The 19,876-nt window shown below is 37.8% G+C and overlaps 1 protein-coding gene across 1 annotated transcript in view; it reads right to left on the bottom strand.

Moving 5' to 3' along the window:
• Positions 1 to 19,876, bottom strand: part of ctnna1 (catenin (cadherin-associated protein), alpha 1) — a 117,293-nt gene that overhangs the window by 22,438 nt on the left and 74,979 nt on the right. The window contains exons 10-14 of the mRNA XM_067389269.1: positions 12,855 to 12,947; positions 12,392 to 12,548; positions 9,693 to 9,893; positions 6,344 to 6,495; positions 2,065 to 2,175 (exon numbers count right to left, since the gene is read on the bottom strand). Coding sequence (XP_067245370.1) covers positions 2,065 to 2,175; positions 6,344 to 6,495; positions 9,693 to 9,893; positions 12,392 to 12,548; positions 12,855 to 12,947 — 714 coding nt within the window. The remainder of the gene's footprint in view (positions 1 to 2,064; positions 2,176 to 6,343; positions 6,496 to 9,692; positions 9,894 to 12,391; positions 12,549 to 12,854; positions 12,948 to 19,876) is intronic.

Raw genomic sequence — 19,876 nt, 5'->3', positions numbered from 1 at the left:
CAAGGATCAACTGAAAAAGAGCATGACAACCTGTAAAAACATATTTTTAATTAAATAACAGTGTGCTAACCAGGTGCGATGATATAGCAACAAGCTTTTTTGTTCATGTAACTCTGAAATGTTTCCATAAGCCACATTATTGATAAAAAGTGACAGTAAAAGCATTTAAAATGTTATTAAAAAAAAAATAAAAAAAATAAAAGTTTCCACAAAAATATTGTTGCAACATTTTTTCAACATTGATTATAATAAGAAATGTTTCTTGATACCAAATCAGCATATTAGAATGATTTCTGAAGGATCATGTGACTGAAGACTACTGAAAATAAAAAGAAAACTGTAGCTTAAACTTATAGTAATATTTCACATGCTGCATTACACCTGGTTAGGACAGGCTGAAAAATGATTATGAAAAATTCAGACCACATTAATTGAGATAAACCTTTCTTGCAAGTTCTCAATAAGAATTTTATTTTTCGGCCTCGTGAACTTAATTTTCTCTTTAAATTTGGAGCACCGGCACACTCGTGGCACACATTGGTGCATTAGCTGACTGACTGGGATTCCCACTGGAGCTGGGGACTAAATCAAAAGCCTCTTGGGGGTGGAACAGGAGGCTGGACAGTGATTACAGACTTATATAATCACATTCTCACTCAAGCACAACCTCCATTGCCCTGTTTTCTACAACTCTCTAAACAAAAATACAACTCGCTTCCCCAGCAACAAGATTCAATGGAAATTGTAAGTCTTCTGCAACGCTTTTATCTTTAACAAGAGCTTTATGTTCAAGTTTTGAGCTCTTTAAGTCTCCTGCCATCCCCTAGACAATAAGGGCTGAATATTTTTCTGTTATTTTTTAGTTTTCATCAACATGCTTACATCACTGTAAGGAAAAGGAGTGTGAGAGGTCTGTAATTATATTCGCTCGAGCTTGGGGAACAAAGAATATGCGACCTGCACAACAGATGTAAATATGAATAGATGACAGCCTTACAATACCAGGAACAATTGTAACTGACAAAAGGAAATGCAAAATTTGTAAAAAATTATTTTAAACATTTTTGGGCCACATATTTCTCTTCCATTTGTGCTGTCACACAAATTGTTATCAGGAACTCAAAAGAAGTGCTCACAGGAAAAGCTGGCACTCTCACTAACAAGATCCCCAAACACAACTTCGTTCCCGTTATTTTTCTCACAACGCTGAATTTAAAAAAGAAAACAGGATGCCAATCATCTGCAGTGTCTACCATCACCACAGCTGTGGACTACAGAATATATTCAAACTAATAACAAAATAATAGTACATATTATATATATATATATATATATATATATATATATATATATATATATATATATATATATATATATATATATATATATATATATATATATATATATATATATATATATATATATATATATATATATATATATATATATATATATATATATATATATATATATATATATATATATATATATATATATATATTTTTTTTTTTTTTTTTTTTTTTTTTTTTCACTGTTCCTTCCAGCTATGTCAGGATGGATTTTCATAAGCATTACCAAGGCAACAGAGGAGGATGTGAAGGGAGGGGGTGAGAGAGAGAGAGGAGGAATGGAGGTAGAGAGGGGGCGAGGTTTGATGTCTGTTTCGCTGGTGGCAACATCAGGAGTGCTGTTGACACGAAATCAGTACAGAATCTTAAAAACACTGATTCAGAGTTCTTGTGCTGTTAGAGTTAAACAGTGAAGCAAAGGTGGATTTGGCCATGATGCTGCAAATCTGACCTGTGAGTAGAACATTTAGCACCTCGCAATGCTGTCTACAACTCTGTAAATGGACTGTGATAAAGTTTTATTACAGAAACACTGAAAAAAATGAAAATTAGCATGCCCCTGGACAGATTCCATCCAAGTATCTACAAAGCGATCTAATCCTCTTGTAATTTTAGGATCAAGTTTGACACCTTCTGACATCCCTAAGTGGCTCCATAAACTGGCAAGCCATGAAACCAAAGCTCTGATGTAAACTACAAAAGCACAATCTCTCACCCGAGCGCTCTGTCCAGCGATGAGCTGATCGTCTTCTGTCTGCACGCTGGTCCTGCTGCGAGAATCAAAGTCTTCTGTCTCAAAGTCTGAGTCGTCCAGTTCTTCTGGGGTCTGCCAGGGGAGAAGAAAAGTGTAGGGATGGGGAGAGAGAGATGGAGAGTTAGCAAGATCTTTCGACAACTCAAATCATTTATGATCTATGGCAAATGCTTATTAGTAGTAGTCTTCCATGGGAAAGTAGAAACCCTAAATGCATTTGTAAATAAGTAATAATTGCTGCCCATCAGGGCTATGGTCTAATGGTTAACGCATAGGCTCCGATACGTTTAGCCATGTGCTCCACATTATTTCCTGTCCTCTCTAATACGTCTCTTACAATGTCAATAAAATAGTCAAATACACAAAGACAAATAAAATGTTAGTACTAGCAAGATGTGGATGATTGCCTTTGCTAAGAGGTTGCTTTAGTGCAGTGGTTATAAATTTATATATATATATATATCTGCCTATGCAATTTTAGAGTAATGCTGTAAGAGTAAACTGTAATGCTGGAAGTTTTAACAGTAACACGTCTCTACTAGTCTGCTGTAAAGAGAAACGGAATGATCTGGTGCACCATTGCAGCAGGTATGCCACATTTTCTCTGTACTGAACTAAACTAACTCTCTTTCTCTCTAATCCCTGCACTGAATGCCAAACATGCCTCTTATAACTCTACTGCTCTATTAGTATGCACTTGCGAGCAGAGGGACCTGTTTGCAGAGGGAAATGGTGGAGAATGGGGGGGGGGGGGAAAGAACCCTCACTGACAAGAAAACGCATTTCAGCTTGATGGGAGAAAGGACGAGATTTGAGAAGATACGGATGTATTATTTCGCCAGTACTGCAAGCCGTGCTTATCCAACTGTCTGTACAATCCATTTATGAGGAGATTCTGACTGGCTCACGATGCAGCTTCTCCAATAATAGACACCTCAAGCATCCCAAAACACTGACTGCTGAAGATGACATCAAAACACCACACAGGCCAAACAAAGTCAGTCCAGGTGTCAACGACAGTTTGCTAGTGCCCAGGCTTATTCCATAAATGCACTGTACCTGGAGAATCACACTGAAGCATAAAACAGATTTTAGGGTAACAATGCTAAAATTTTAAACTACTTCTTGTCACTAGCAGGGTTGTGCACCATTCAAAATGTAATTGAAAATGCCTTTTAAATTTATTCAATTCTTGAAATTAAATGCAAGGAAGTTGAATGAAAATTTATTCAATTTGATTAAACTAGAAAAGCATGACAAACTTGAATGCCGGTTTTGAGAAATCCTTGATTTTAATATTTTTTATGTTTGTTAAAAAGGGTTGTAGGTCTTTAGGACAGAGAACGATAAAACGACACATACAGCGAAAGAGAGAACAAAAATAGGTAGAGTTCAAAACTTTTAAAAAAAAATTAATACAGCAAGGATGCATTGAATTTTATTTAAAAGCTATGGTAAAGGTTTTGATTTGTAATAATATTTCACATTATTATTTTAGTGTATTTTGATCAAATAAATGCAGCCTGTGTAAATAAAAGAGACTATTCAAAGATATTATAAAATCTTGCTGATCCCTAACTTTTGTTCCCTAAATTTTAGTGTAAAAGCTTCTATTGAAATTTGTTTTTAGTTTATATATTTTATGATATTTAATAAATTAACTTTGTTGACCAGGGTAGAACAACACTTCATTTCCAAGAATGCAGTACGTGTTGAATTTCAATTCAGTAAATTCCTCTGTCAAATCCAATTCAACTTCATGCATGTTGCCGCCAATTAAAATCAAATCCCAACATGAACTGAAAGGAAGCCAATTCTGGGAATTCTGAATTTGGCACAACCCCGGTTGCTAGTGTAGATTTACCAGGTACCGAGCAATAGGAACTGCAAACAGCTCAAAAATATCTACCTTGCAATCCAAGAGAATGCATCACATCTATAAACTAGGGCAATAGTGAGCAGGCATTTGAATAAACAGCCTGAGACGCCTGAAGCAGTGTAGGTAAGTTGAGGTGCCTTCGCAGGCTACAGTAACCGCTCAGCAGATATGAGGATCTGTGCTATGGAAGGGCCATTAGTACCAGTGACATCCCCTCAACAGAGGAGTCGAGGGCTGCCTGCCTGTCAAATATTAGGTGACGGCCGGCCGGCAAGGACTGCGAGTGCAGTACTTATCGAGGTTAAAGACTCTGTCCATCTTAAGTAGCCCAAGTTGCACACTTGTCTCTTCAGATCGAAGAGTTCTCGTGCGGCAGAGAGGTTGATGCCCACTGGGCACTAGTGTTGGCTGATTGGCTAGCGCTCAAGTTCTGTCTAAACATGTAAGCTTGACATGGCGTGCGTGTAGAGGGAAGCAACTTTAAGTCAAACATTAAAGTACAATTTTTTCTTCCATGCTATCTCAATGTCTGCAGGGTGTATTAAAACAGTGCTCTCTAACAAACCTCTGTGATCGCCAGACCTTTGGGTGGTTTTCTTATCGGTTCGGACGACTCGTCTTAGAACAAGGTCCCTGAAGCGTTTAAATAAAAAAACTATACAGACAGAAAGGAACAAAACAAGATAGCAAAGACCACACCTCTCCTTTCGACGAAGCGTTTCAGCATTGGGGGCATGTTCAGCTCTCATGTTAAACCAACAACCAGTAGATCCTGTCTGCCAGAGCGTCTTTTGTTTTAACCATCGAATCAATCTAGATAACTAGAGGACGATGTCTGGAGTGGAAAATGAATTAGGCACTACAGCTCTCCTAGGATTTGAAAATAAAAGGGAAAATGCTAATTAAATCCCTTTTCTAAAAAAAAATCAATTACATATTATAATGCAAATACAGCATAATGGATCCCCCATCTAATTTTATGTGTATTCTAATTCAAACCCTCTGTTATTAATGAAAATTTCAGTGCAAGTCAGATAGTTTCATCTGCATCAAACTAGTGAGTCAATGCGAATTGTCTTGCTACCTGACATTTGAAAAAAGAGGGTTGGTTGATGTATTCAATCAAAGTGCGCACGTACAATGGCTACAAAGAAATACGATGCGATCACAATCATCAATAGCAAATATTCAAGTGCGTCTATGTCCAATTTCTAGAGGCTTTTTAATCGTATGCTACTCTGGCTTTATTATCCAGGTCGTGACCGCTCTCTTCACTCTTTAACTAAAGGCGCTAATACATTCTAACACATCCTCATGAGCCAATTAATCAAATTCAGTGTACATTATCTTCGCAATTAATTGAAAACTCGTTAGTCTGAAACTAGGAAAGACGAAATTTGCCTTAATTAATGCCTTTAACTTAGTTGCTCCGCGCTTCGGTGAAGTGGAGTTGAGGCTATGTGTGTTTCCCTGCACGGCGGGAGCGGACTGTTGTCTGCTCATTGTCAGACCGTTAGCTAACGCTTCACTGCAAGCTAGCAACCATCTGTCCAATGTTACAGTTTAGCTCAGGGAAAGACCATTAACCCTCAGACAACTACAGCTCTGGTAATAGTGCACATGGAGAGGGAAATCTGTTCAATTAGGTTACCACTTGCCCAAAACAAATTCACCATTAGTTTCTAATAAGGCGGCACATATCTGCGCACTAGGCTTGGCTTTCCAGTTTTTCTCTCACACAAACACTAGGGTCTAAGTGCAGTATTATTCTTAGTTATATCCTCACAGAACAAAATACCTAATTGGAGTTTACCTCAATATTACAAGCTCTCACGAAGAGTGCTGAAAAGCACATGGAAAGCCAAACTTCAGAGTGTACTGGCAACATGTGTGGTTAACATAGCTAAATAAGGTAATAAAAAAAACTAACTGCTCTCCTAAAAGAACAAGTGTAAAAATTCATCCCAAAATGTTCAGTTACTAACAACCATATCATTCCAACATTTTACTCCTTCAATTAAATATCAGAGGTTGGGCAGAATGCCCAAGCTGATCTTTTCCATTTAGTAAAAAAAAATGAATGGTGAACATACTGTCAAGCTTCAAAAGCACAAAAATAACAAACATTAAATTCAGTCATGTTGACCATTATTGTGTGTTTTGGTGAAATTTTTGTGATAATCTGCCCTTTATGATACAGAAAAGAACAGCTTAGATTTTCTACCTACTTTCTACTTTAGTGTTTGACATGAGAAAGAAAACAGTAAGTTCACAACAATAGGAGGATGAGAATTTTTCTGGATAAAACTTTTAATCATTGAAAAAGAATCTTTCCTTTTTTATTTAAAGGCTTCTGCTCACCCTGATCATAAGCACCGCCTTCCTGATGTCCCTCACGCCATCATATACCAGACGTGAAGCATCAATGAACTCGTTCTCATCCACTGGCTGGCCTGGGTTGGCACTGAGAGCCTCCACGGCTGCCTCTACCTGCTCAGTGAAACGTGGCATCACTGTAAACGTACACACACACACACACACACACGGAGAAAGGACAAACAGCAAGGTCAAAAACACTTAGCAGCATACTAAAAGGAAAAAAAAAACTGATTAATCTTGCTGGAAACAATTCTGTTTCAACTTAGCAAATATGGGTGAGCTGAAGTACAATTCAATCAAGACATTGTGCCTGTAGAAATATATAATTCAAATTAGATTTGAATTGAATCGACACTTTCCCCTTAATCTAACTTGGAACGCCTGAAACAGAGCTGAGCAGACGCAGAAATTCATGGTGGCTGTGTTGCTGGATTTTAATGACTGCTCAGGGCAACTTTTAATCAGGCTTTACTTGACTGCAAGAACGGCAGATGAGTACACTTGATCCAGAGGCACCCTTATATGAATCAATCACAAGACAGGTGGCAGCAAGACCTTAAAGCCACACAAATGCTCTCTGCATTCAAAGGCTATGGGAACCATAGAACCAGAAACCCTTTGAGGGGTGCTTCCCTGGTTTTGTGGATGAAATTTACCCATTTACTTGCAGAGGATATTTAATAACATTAACTGTGGTGTTAGTTTGTGTTGCGCACACTCAGAGCTTTATAGTGAGAGTTATAGCTTAAGGAACCAAATGATTTTTTTTTTTTTTTTTTTTTAAACAAACAAACAGACAGGCAGTTTAAAAATTTAACTGGATTCGGGTGGAGATTGCAAAAAGCTTTCATGGCTAGAATATGGTTCCTTCCTCTATGGCATTTACTGCTAAATTTTGGGCTGAACGTAAGATGGGGATACAGTCATACTAGACCATCTGAGACCAAAGCCTCATAAAATTTGATTGAGCGATCCACCTGATTCAGCATGATCTATAGCGGTTTGCTCAACCACTTCGTGAAGCCGGCCTACCAGCTACACACCACCTCTCAGCCATAAAGTAATGATACCTCCCCCCATAGGTGCTGAACACATCTACATTAATACTCATTCTCATTCACAATTTAAGACTGCACCAGGGAGTACAGTTACAGGACCGTGAGGAAGAGATTGAATGGAAAGATGTTAGGAAAAAATTAATATTTGGATTTGGAAAATTGCATTAGCAAAAAGTTTTCGGTAAGCCTCTAGGCTTATGGGTATGAGGCCTAAGGCCTAAGGGCTGATTTAAACTTCTGCGTCGAGTGTATGCCGTAGCTACGTCGTAGTCTGTGCGTAGCATACAACAAAGCCTAACGTGCACTTCTTCAAAAATGTAACAACGCATCAATTCTACGCGGACCGCAAGCGCTCTGATTGGTCTGCTAGAACCCCTCCCTCGGGTCAAAAAACTGGCGCGGAGCATTCGGAGAAGAGCGAGCACTTTCAACTTCACTATGAATGAAAAACACTCTGTTTCAGAGGACACATACAGTCAAATTGCAACAAAAGTCATTACCTATTTGCCACTTCTCTGCCGTTTCTATTTGTAAGCTTCTCTGACAACGTACATGATGAGCTGCTGCTTCTTCGGCTTTTGTTTTGATACTCAACATGACCGCGGACACTTCCTCCTAGTGGTCTGCATGCACGTCGACGCGGACAACGACGCAGAAGTATAAATGAAAACAGACGCATAGCCTATGGCGCAGAGGCTCCGGCGTAGGTCCGACGCTGAAGTATAAATCAGCCTTAAGGGTAGGGACACATCAAATTGACGCCAAAGAACTAGCGCCGTTGAAACGCCGTTCTTTGCGTCGTCTACATCAGGGGAAAAACAAATCTGTGCTTGAACACACCAAAAGGACTACAGGTGAGTGTCAACTAGCACGCACATTCTCATACTTGTGTAAATGAGATAACTCTTTTTAAGCAGATATATTCTTCATTCAAAAGGGAAAGTAAAACTAAGACTGCAGGTATACAAACCATAAAGCAGCGCTTGAGTACAGTTTTGAATATCAATCATGCTGATGACGTTCTTTATTCCACTACGCTCATGTTATTATGAAAATATTCACGCCTTGGAATGCTCAGTTAAGATGTAAAATTAGAACAGCCTTATGTCTGTGCCGTCATGACTTTTGCTCGTTTTCATAACTTTTCGCTAAAAGTTCTCTCACACCGATGACCCAATGCCAATTTTACGTGTTGAATCGGTCAAAAAAGACCCGACGGTGTCGCTGAAAAATGGCCTGATGTTGCCCGATAGCCAAATGTAGACTTGGTGTGTTCCTGGCTTTACAGTAATTAAAGCAATCTTTAGTGATCTAACATCCTCCTCTTTGCCTGTATGTCCCAGCTATTTGTTTTAGTGCAAAGCTGAACAAAGTACACAAAATGTGACATAGCATTTCCCAAGAGAAAGTCCTCAAACCAACGGGAAAATCTCATGCTGTGTCCCAGAGGAATGAACCATCTCTGTGATTTCAGTCTTAAAAAGGTTCCTGAAGACACCTGAATGCTATTATGTAACTGCACATGAAAGCAATTTTATGTTTAACTACCAGAAAAAAAAAAGTTTATTTCATCTTCCCAATAAAGCTTAGATACAGGTCACAGGCATTGTCTCAAAAGCTAGTGAACTGCCTATCTAGACAGCATTTTTTGGCCACCAGAGGCATGGCCATGTTATACTACCTTGTGAGAAAGGTAGACAAAGTTACTTTTATTTTAAAATCAGCACTCTTGTACAAACACCCTACAAACCTACTCAAGGAAATTCTTGCCCAGATGGCAGCAGCGCTATTTTTGGATGCCTGTGCAGCATTTTCAGATATTAAACAAGAACAATGGATTTTAAATAGAAATTAATCACATGTAGACAAGCGCCATCACCAAAAAATAATATAAAATTGATAGTTCTGACCAAGTTCCGATTGGATGAAGCATGTTTGAAGCAGCTGCTAGATGCTGATAAAATAACATTTATATTATTGCAACAAATACAGCAATCGTAAACAACCTAAAATTAGGGATATTTTAGTTGTACTAATTTAGTTGAATTAAATATTAATGCATATTGCCTTTTCCATCATTTTATAAAAGGAGAAAAAAATCACTTGTGCCCAATAACACGTTATAAACTGTAAAACACTAAGGCTAAACTAAATCCAATAATTCAAAACAGATTACAGTTTATTTTTCTATTTTTATATAAACATTTGTTGTAGCTACAGACATTTACTGCAAAACACAAATTATTTCAGATATATAATATTCTAGTTTATACCTGTATCAGTGAGAAGCTTGGTAGCTTCCAGAACCTTCTCAGTGTAGACCCCAGGTTCATAGTTGTCCATCTCAGATGTGACCACATGGACCACACGGGCAGCTCTACCTCGAATGGCTCCAGCAGTGCGATCAAGCCCGTCAACATCCTTCTCTTGCAGGGCGATGACACACTTGTTAACATCCTCCAGAATGTGATTTTCTAAAGCAAAAAGAAAAAAAATTCAGAGAGAAGACCATGTTTAAAATAAATAAGGATACAGCACTGGAGAATCTATAGAGTGCTAACCACAATGCAAAGCATGAAGACAGGAAATCCTCATCCTTCATGCTGTATTTACATTGTCCCTGACTTAAGAACATTAGCAGGAACCACAAGGGCGGATGAAAAAAGATTAAACACACACTCAGACAGTTTAGTAATGGGTATCTGGGAACTGCAAATCAACATGGTAAACTGTAATCCGTCCTTGAGTGGAGGTGAAGGCAGTCAGTCAGCCTACATCTCAACAATAACTCTTAAAGGCCAAGTCTGATAGCTGGCTAGTGAGTCTTTAACATACACAAAAGAATGACAATTCCACAGAGAGAGATGACAAGTGCTTATGCCTACTCCCGAAAATGTAACAAACTTCTTTAAACATGGTCACTTAACAGTCCATGATTGGCCTGTGTCATAATTTCCTGATAAGACATGTAGGTGTAAAGGCTTTTCATCTCTTCTGCATGAGGCTATTATGGGTCTGGTACAAACAGACAGGAGTCAATCCGTCTATCATTCAGAGCAGGTTGAAAACAGTCTAGCTACTTTGTCAGAAAGGGTTTAAAACACTTTTACAAATGAAATGTATGAAGTGAAAGGAATTAATACTATTCAGTGAAGATGCATTAAATAAATCAAAAGTGACAGTAAGAGACATGCACACTGTAACAAAAGATTTCCATTTCAAATAAATGCTGTTACTTGAACTTTCCATTCAAAGAACCATTAAAAATAATAATAGTTTCCACAAAAGAATTAAGCAGCACAACTGTTTTCAACATTGATCATCATATTATAATGATTTCTAAAGGATCACGTGACACTTGAGACTGAAAGAGCATATAATGGCATATCAATGGCTACTGCAAATTCAGATTTGCCACAAATTCCATTTATTCTATATATTCCAAAATATATAGAAAAGAGGCATTTTAAACGGGTCACAAACTATATTTTATGCTTCCTGAGGTGCACTTATAATGATTTTTACATCAAAAAATTGTCAATTTAGAAATAAATGGCTATTTTCTACCCTGATTTTAGCCCTCTGATTTGAGTGCTCTGTTTGAAGGGGTGTGTCTGCTGTGAGAGTTCAGTGTTAATACCCACTGCTGTGATTGGCTGACATTATTGCACATGAAAATAAGTATCACATGTGGAATCCTCTCGAATACTTTTACTACATTTTTCCTATTACAGCTGTCAAAATTAACAAATTGTGAAAAAGTGTTGATTATTGCATTATATTTAGATCCATTCCCATCACATGGAAGGTTGCAGTGATGAGCATTGACAAAATGATAGTCAGTCTGTTAATCACATGAATGTAGTGATCTCGTCATTGCAACGCAATTTCTGCAATCTCACGAAATGCTTTCACCATAACTAACAATGCAAACATGATGTAAAAACAGTAAGAGATTCATTATGTAGTGTAAGAGTGCCACTGATTATAATGGAAGATTTGGCAAGTGTCACTTTTGAACAGTAGTGAATTTGGAAGTGCAAAATAGATACGAGAGCTATGCCAGATAATAAGATTATTTCAATTTATTTGAATGCATTGGTACTTCTGTTACTGGGGAGTGTGAAAGCAAATATTCACTTTATGCTTTTATTGTAAGTAAACAGCAGCATGAACATTCTGCTTATAAAGTCACAAGGGTAGAGCAGATGAGTATAGTTTTCATTTGTAGGTAAACCATCACTTCATGCCATTTCAAACACATAAAACAGTTGTTCATTTTCAAAACACAAATGAAGATATTTTAAATGTAATGTTTTCTGTTCCTCCATTGACAGTCCATGCAACTACCACTTTGACATTTCAAAAAGTTGATAAAGAGATCATAAAACTAATCCATGTGAATCGAGTCATTTAGTCCAAATTTTCTGAAGAAACTGGATTGCTTTATATGGCTTTTATTCACACATAAACATTGATCAGTGAACAAAAAGAAGCTCAACCATACTTGCTTGATGCATGAGAACATGCAGCGTAACAAGAATGAAACTCATTGGTTGAACCTCATACTTGAGCTTCTGTTTACCATTTTTTTAATGTGTGCGTTGATGAATGTTTATATGTGAATAAAAGCCTAAATTAAATCTGTTCAGCATATAAAGCGATTGTATCTTTCAGAAAATTTGTACTAAACTGCTCAGTTCATATGGATTAGTTTTACAATCTCTTCATGAACTTTTTAAAGCATCAAATTTGTAGTTGCATGGACTGACAATGGATTGTCAATGAGTGGACAGAAATCAGATTACATTATCTTTGTTTCCTGATCAATGGAATGGAATAGAGGAACGGAAGTCTTACGGGTTTGGAACGACACGAGGGTGAGTAAATAACAGAATTTTAATTTTTTTGGGTGAACAAATCATTGTGTAAGAGCCAAGATTTAGCAGTACACTTTGTAACACTGGCTTACCAGACACGCAGAGGAAGTCGTCAATGGAAGTGATGTCATCCACTGCGTCAGTAAGCACTCGCACCTGTTTCTCCCACTGGTCCTTAAACAAATCCATGTTATCCTGGGCCACCTTGCTGTTAGGCTTGGCAGCCAGGGCCAAGGCTGCATTAATCACCTGCAATTACCACAAACAACCCATTAATCTGCTTCTAAGACGTAAGAGAACCAAAAACACGACTGCACATATGCAGATTAATTATCTGAGCCCATCCTCCCCCTCCTCCACCATCCAAAACACAGTACAATTGTTTAAGATTAAGATCGAGATTAAGCCATGTTTATTTTGATAGAAAGACAGGTCAAAGCCTCAGGATGAAGGAAGAATAATTGGAGCTCGGATTAAAAAGATGTCAAAGCAGTTGAGCAGTTGAGTGAGGGCAGACTGGACGTGCCACAGGGGCATCGGTGAAATGCTGCGTACCTGAGGGCACAGTGTTTCCAGCTGGGAAGCTGCCATCCGCACCAACTTCACTCCCTCCTCATTGTTGGAGATGGAGCATGCAAGGTTAGCTACCTACAAAAGAAAAATCAAGCAGCTTTTTATGACATGATAAATGAACAGCAAATGAAAAAAAAAAAGAAAAGTTTTCCCTCCCTCATACAAACAGTTTTAATTTAACACACACATGCTGTCAGCTGTTGATCTGATTATTTGATAAAATGGTAAAATAATACCACAAGAAAAAAGCGCCACAGAGGATTAAGGCAAAACAAAAGCAAAGTCTGAAATTGAGGTCTGGTCGTCTCCCCACATGGGGAATATATTTCATATAATTCACAAGATGATGGCTGACAGCATCAGGGAGTGGTTCCTGGAGATGATTAAATCACCAGTCTGCCAGGCTGCTGTTACCTCAGGAAAGTGAGAGAGGCAAATATTCCTGACACTTTCAGAAACTCCACAAGCTGCTGAAATCCAGAGTGCTGAGGTAAGCAAACCCACTGCCTGTTGCCAATGTTCATAGTGTTATAGAGTAAATTGTCATTTTGACCCACAAATCTCTCTCCTTACCAACATTCTTTGCAAACAGATGTTATTTGCGGCCAATTTTTTGAAGCAAGAAATTAGAATTTTAGGGTCCTGCTGCCTAGCTCTGGCTGCGCAAGCACTGGCACAAAGTGAAATAAGCACAGCACGTTGTCGAGTAGCTTCATTACTTAAGGCGAAAGTAGTTTTAATTAAATGTTACTGAGGAGTTTCACTCATATTTGTTTAGTGGGACTGCTTGGAGTTACTCTACCTTATCGTAATGTTCGAGAATTGGCTGTGCCAGGAATGGGAAATCCAGAACACAAGTGAAGTGTAAATGTGAACAGAGCTCAGCGTAGTCACAGAATACGCCCCACTGACTACAGGAGTACCACAGTCGCGCTCCCTCTCCCTCCCTCAAGCACCATACTGGGAATCTCTCAAGCAGCAGGGTGCCATTAGCAAACACACTACTCAAGCATTAAAAACATGTATACATGCCAACAGTTTGAACAAGGAGCACTTCAGTATGTGCAATAGCCTTTAGTGGCTAAAATCTCATCCGACTAGACTCCACAGTAGCTGGGGGAAGGGGGTCCCCAATGGCCAGGGTAGAATCTGAAGCACACCTTTTGTTAATACAGTCCCCACGATATTCACTCGACTTGACATGAAGCATCTGATGGAAATATGTCCTGAGGGCCACTCAACTGCATATCTATTGGCCACTCTGTCAGATTGCAACAAGACGTCTGCTGATTTGATACCCATGAGGACAAATATCTTTCCAAAGTTACCATGGACCAGACGGTGGACCACAACGCAGCACTTAAATGCCAGCAAAGACCGAAAGAAAGAAAGAAAGAAAGAAAGAAAGAAAGAAAGAAAGAAAGAAAGAAAGCAAGAAAGATTACAACAAAGGCATTTTAATAGCATCTCTGATTTAAGTCTAACACTAACTAGCTTGACCTGCAAAAATGTCAATCAATAGCTTGCAGCTCTGCATAATTTTAGTGATTTCCATTCAAGGACTGATCCTCTTCCTGAGGTTGTTCTTTCTTTCAGCAACATCCTATCAGAGCAGATGGTGTTTCACCCCTCTGTGGTACCACTGGGTCAATGGAGAAGTAAGTTTGTCCACATACAGCACACAGCAGAGCGGATACACTTGATGTTGCAAAAACTCAAAACAAGGAATTGAAAAACTTCACTGAGGACTTCTGCAGGTCTCATTTGCAGCTAACCAACAAGCAAAATGAGGATGAGGAACACAAGTTAATTGTGAGCTGATTCTCATTGCCTGTTCAGGTATATTATGAGTCCTATCACACTGATTGGTAGATCTTCCCACACAGATAAACTGGAAATGTGTGCTCTTCTAGATTCGGAGCAAATAAAAAAAAAAAAATTAATGACAACAGCAATTTAGGTTCCTGAAGAAAAATCACAGTCTTTATATAGAGAGAGTCTATATAGTTCCATTAGCATGACTCACGTAATGAGTTCAGTGCCTCAACATTATGTGACACCGAACTGAAAATGTATATTTATTGCTCTAAATGATATGATAGGCCTCATAGGTGTGATTGGCAAAGGACAAAAAAGCAGGACACTATACGGTGCACTTACCATGGGGGCGGGGCTTTGTTATGGGGAGGGGCTTATGGAGGTGCGTGGCTTGCTTTTGTACTTTTTTTATGATAAAGTTATGTAAAATAACTGCTCAGTGCTGCAAAACAGACAACTCTAAACTATTAGGGGTGTGACGAGACGGGTATCTCACGAGACGAGTAATGAATGTAATGAATGTCTTTTCAGTTCTACTTTCTGAGTATGAATTATCATATGCAGTAAAAGACAACAATCCTCAAGTAATGTAAAAGGTTTTGCCACTAACTCAACTGACTGACTTCTCTTCTGTATGATTTCAGTCTCTTCAGTCTCTTCTTACTGTACATGATTTATGAGCTTCTACAACTTTAGACCTCCTAAATGAACCTTTTCACAAACTGATCATAGAAATAAAAACATAAATAAAAATGGTAACACTTTACAATGAGGTCTCATTTATTAACATTAATGTATTAACCAACATCAACTAACAATGAGCAATATATTTGCTACAGTATTTATTAATCTAACATGTTAATGTTACTTAATAAAAGTAATTCATTGTTAGTTCATGATAGTTCACAGTGCATTAACTAATGTTAACAAATTAAACCTTATTGTTTGTGCTTAATAAGATTAAGAGAAAACGGTTATTCATTTTTATGGTAACACTTTACAATAAATGCAACCATAATCACACTCTCTCAATATTCAAACTGCAAATAAGACCAAATTTTTCTTTGATACAGAGCTAAGAGATGGTTACAACTACACTGCCCAGCCTAAAATAGCTTTTATATTGAGATATATCTGCATTCATCAGGGAGCCGCTTTCAAATGCGGTATATTGAAATCGCGTTTGAATGCGCGCTCGCGTTTACTTTCACTTTCGGGATTGCGCGTACTCTGTGAATGTGGAGTGTCTGCGACCGTTATCCAACTGAATTCAATGTTTTTTTTATTTAAATACAAAGCAAAACGACAGTGGAGGCATAATGTAAACGTAGCGGTGGCAAATTCTTTCCTAATCATCCTAACACTCTGTCATGGTAACATCATGAGACTACTTTTCGCCTCGACGAGAAATCTCGTCACAATTTATCCTCGCTCGTCACACCCCTATAAACTATATAACAGCATAGGCCTATTAGTTACTAGCCTAAACTGGACGGAGACATGGAGCGCCCTGTAACTCACTGACCTGCCTGCGTTCACAATTCACACGGTGCAGATGGGAGGGAGAACGGCTGACTACACAGTTAATGGGAATAAATTGTCTATTTCCCTCACAATTGTCACAAAAATGTACTAGTCTGTACACTGTCTGTCTGGTCTCTCTGCGCGTTGCTTTGCAAGATGATGCGGCGCAATTTTTTTTCCTCACTGCTGCACGAGTCTGCGTGAGAATATGGGGGTGTGGCGTGAGAGCGTGTCTCACGCTGAATGCGTGAGAGTTGGCAGCCTTGCCGTTACTTTGCTAAATTAGCCCAGAATCGTTTAACATTAATGTTATGGAATCATGACAAAAATGATCAATAGACTGGTTAAATTTTACTAGACCTGCAAATCAAAAAATGAAAGACAATATATTGGATTTGCTTATCTGAATCATCTGTGTTCACTGAAGCTGTTCACGTGAGTAGATGATTGGGCGCGGTTGGGTGTGTGCGCATTCATAATGGTGCGCGTACACTTTGAACTTCAATCGTGACAAATGATTGGACTACTTGTGGAGTGACATGACATGAATCAGAGGCACAAAAAACGTTGACAGCAGTGAGCGGTCAATATGTTTACCAATACACTACCCATTGGAACCCTGACATCCCACCCCCAATTTTTTTTTTTTTTTCCTTGATTTACGAGAGCATAATTTTCAGGTTGGAAAAGCCGGATTTCCGGATTTTTCCGGAAGAATCACACCCCTGAGGCCTTCAAAGTTTTCATGTAACTCAATGTCTATCATATTCACAGTTTCTCATCCATCTTGTTTTAGTTTTTGAGGCAACGTAATGATCAAAATGAAATGGTATAAATTACAGCTGCACAATTCTGGATAAATTGAGAATCTTTTTTTTTTTTTTTTTTTTAAATAGAGATCATGATTTTCCGGTGGAAAAGAATTGGGATAGGACCCAGGAAAAATGTTCATGGATGCGATTATTAATGTTACAGTAGTATGAAGCAGAGCAGGACTGAGTGTTATGGGAGCTGAAGGAGCGATTTCGCAACACGCCACGAGCAGCGGATTTTTTTATTATGCCACAGTTGCCGGCGCTGCTTCCGCATTTTCGGTCATGAGTATGAGGTAACGCAGCTCTGTTTATTATTAGATACATTTGCGTGTGTTGAAAATGTTATAACATTACTCTGTGTGTTCGCTCGGTGGCTGCTGAGAGACACTTGTTGCACACTGCAGTAAGCTAGATCGATTTTAGAATATCATATTAAATGCTGGATGGCTTGTGTCAATAAATAGCATGCAATTAATTTTAAAACGTATTGTATGATGGAGAAAATGCTGTATTACTGTTACTAAAAATAAAGCTGCATCTGATTATGCTATGTTAGCTACTTCATAAAATAGTATTCTTCTCTGAGGCACGGTAAAGCATGGTACTTGCAAAAAAACAAGAAAATTGATATAAACAATAAGAATAAAATTGTTGAGCTATATAATAATAATTCGTTTTCTGTCTATAAATATATTAAAACAGTTGTTCCCTTGTCTATTAAAACATGTAAATATTAAAGCGTCTTTGGTATTTCCATGGTTTCTACAAAATAAAACCAGAAACCGAGGGTAACGCAGGTATGACACAATTGATAGGCGACTCCACACGTCCCAGAGCCTTGGTTAAAAATGCAATTTTCTCACAATTTACAAATAGTTGCAAACATTTGGGATATTGTAAGTATTCAAGTGAACAAAATATAAAATACTGGCCTACTGGTTTTTGGATATTTTACTGCAAAATTCTTACATATTGCACCTTTAATGACAATCAGTGTTTATATTTGAACTATACACTCATCCCAGTTCTTCTGTGATAATTTAAATATATGTAACAGTACTGTGTGGTTGAAAAGACTGTTTGTAAAGATGTTTCATATCTAGATAGCCTAACTGCTTTCTCTTGGGTCAGAGGCAGCACCAACACTGATGTAAATGTCCCGGTGTGATTTTGTCTGGAGATGAAATGGACACGGAATCACTGTCATTTAGGAATGAGATTGTGTGGGTGTTTGAATCAAGATGGCAATCTTTTAATGATTAATCACTTTAAAGCTTTAGGATGAACAGTGTCAAATTAAAAATGGTTTCAAAATACTGCTTTTTCAATTTCATTGCACACCGTCTAGTTTTTCTAAATACAAAAAAAAAAAAAAAAAAATTGAAGACAAAATAGAACATAAGCATGCAAAAAATTTGGGGTGTGCAGACTGCACGAATAGTTGAATATTTGTCTATTTGATCTGTAATTATTATTTGAAAAATAAAAACACTTTTTCAAATTTTACTACATTCCTTTGCTGGCTGTAAAAGCAGTGAATCCATGATTAAAGCGTCACAAGAGACGGCTTTAAACTACCTAATGTCTCAAAGCACTTACATTACAATAATACTGAACGTAAAAAACTTAGAGAGCTTGTACGATTGGATTTACATTTTATTAGGGCTACCCCGTAATAGTCAACAAGAAAAGGGTTAGAGGACCAAAAAAAGTTTTAGTCGCAGGGGGAAAAAAATCCACAGGAAGTGGCAAAGTCACGCAGTCTGTGACGGACAGATCATTCACAGCTGGTCTATGTGGTAATTACAGTACGTTGGACAGGACGCCTATCATTCATACGGCTTATCTGCAAGTAGTAGCAACTTTTAATGACCACACACTTTAATGTTAACCTGGAAAATGTGGGTGTGCAGAGTATGAAAGCTGAATAGTAGCAGCTCAATGCATGACAGCTAACATGGAGGTGCCGATGCAATCACTTGCACAATAAACTCAATTTTTGGTAATACATCTTTTGAATCTGTGAAGAGTCTACTTTTATTTGCATGCACTCACAATAACAACAAAACACTGTGCTTTTGTAAAATAATGAAAGCAAATAGGGTGTGTTTTCTGCCGTCTCTCTCTTGAACTTGAGCGTGTCCAAAAAAAGGAAGACCCGAAAATCCATGTAAACTTGCCTCAGACATAAAAAAAATATATCTATAGAATAAATTTCATACGTAATCCATATGAAACGTGCAAAAAAAAAAATTCTGTAGAGAAGTTTTGTCGAAGGGGGAGGTTTAGAAATTTTGCTTAGCACACTGTTATCTTTGTTTCTCTTCAACTTCTGTCAGCGGAGCACGTTTTGTATATGTGTGTATATGTACGTCCTGTACAATAATTGGCGCAGTCTGCTTTATTAGCGTTTTTTTTCCGTTTGCTCTGCTTGAACTTAAATGCTTCTGTTCTTTGTATTTTTTTTTATTTACACATTGTTTAATGTTTTTAACTAAAAGAAAACCTTGAGACATATGCTTGTTCAGAAATGGTGACAAAAACTTTGAACTTTAAAAAAACATCAACTTTATCATTACACATTGAGTAAATAAATTAATTAATTAAATATTTGAATATTTGTTTTCTGAGAGCCCAGATATTAGAATAAAATATTTTTGAAAAATGCCCATCCTTAGTAAAAATGAAAACAAATAAACTACTATTTTGGAGTAAATTAAGTAAATGTATGAAGTGGATTAAACTGCAACTAACTAATTCCTGCCCCTCTTTGGTCTTCTCTCTCTCCGCTTTCTTTCTCTGTCGCACATGGTAGTCCCTTAAAATCTCTGTGTTCATTGAGCAGCC

Source organism: Chanodichthys erythropterus, chromosome 1 (genome assembly GCF_024489055.1).
Source record: "Chanodichthys erythropterus isolate Z2021 chromosome 1, ASM2448905v1, whole genome shotgun sequence".
NCBI classification, from domain to species: domain Eukaryota; kingdom Metazoa; phylum Chordata; class Actinopteri; order Cypriniformes; family Xenocyprididae; genus Chanodichthys; species Chanodichthys erythropterus.
The sequence above is the reverse complement of the archived record's forward strand: the minus strand, read 5'-3'. Positions and strand labels throughout refer to the sequence as shown.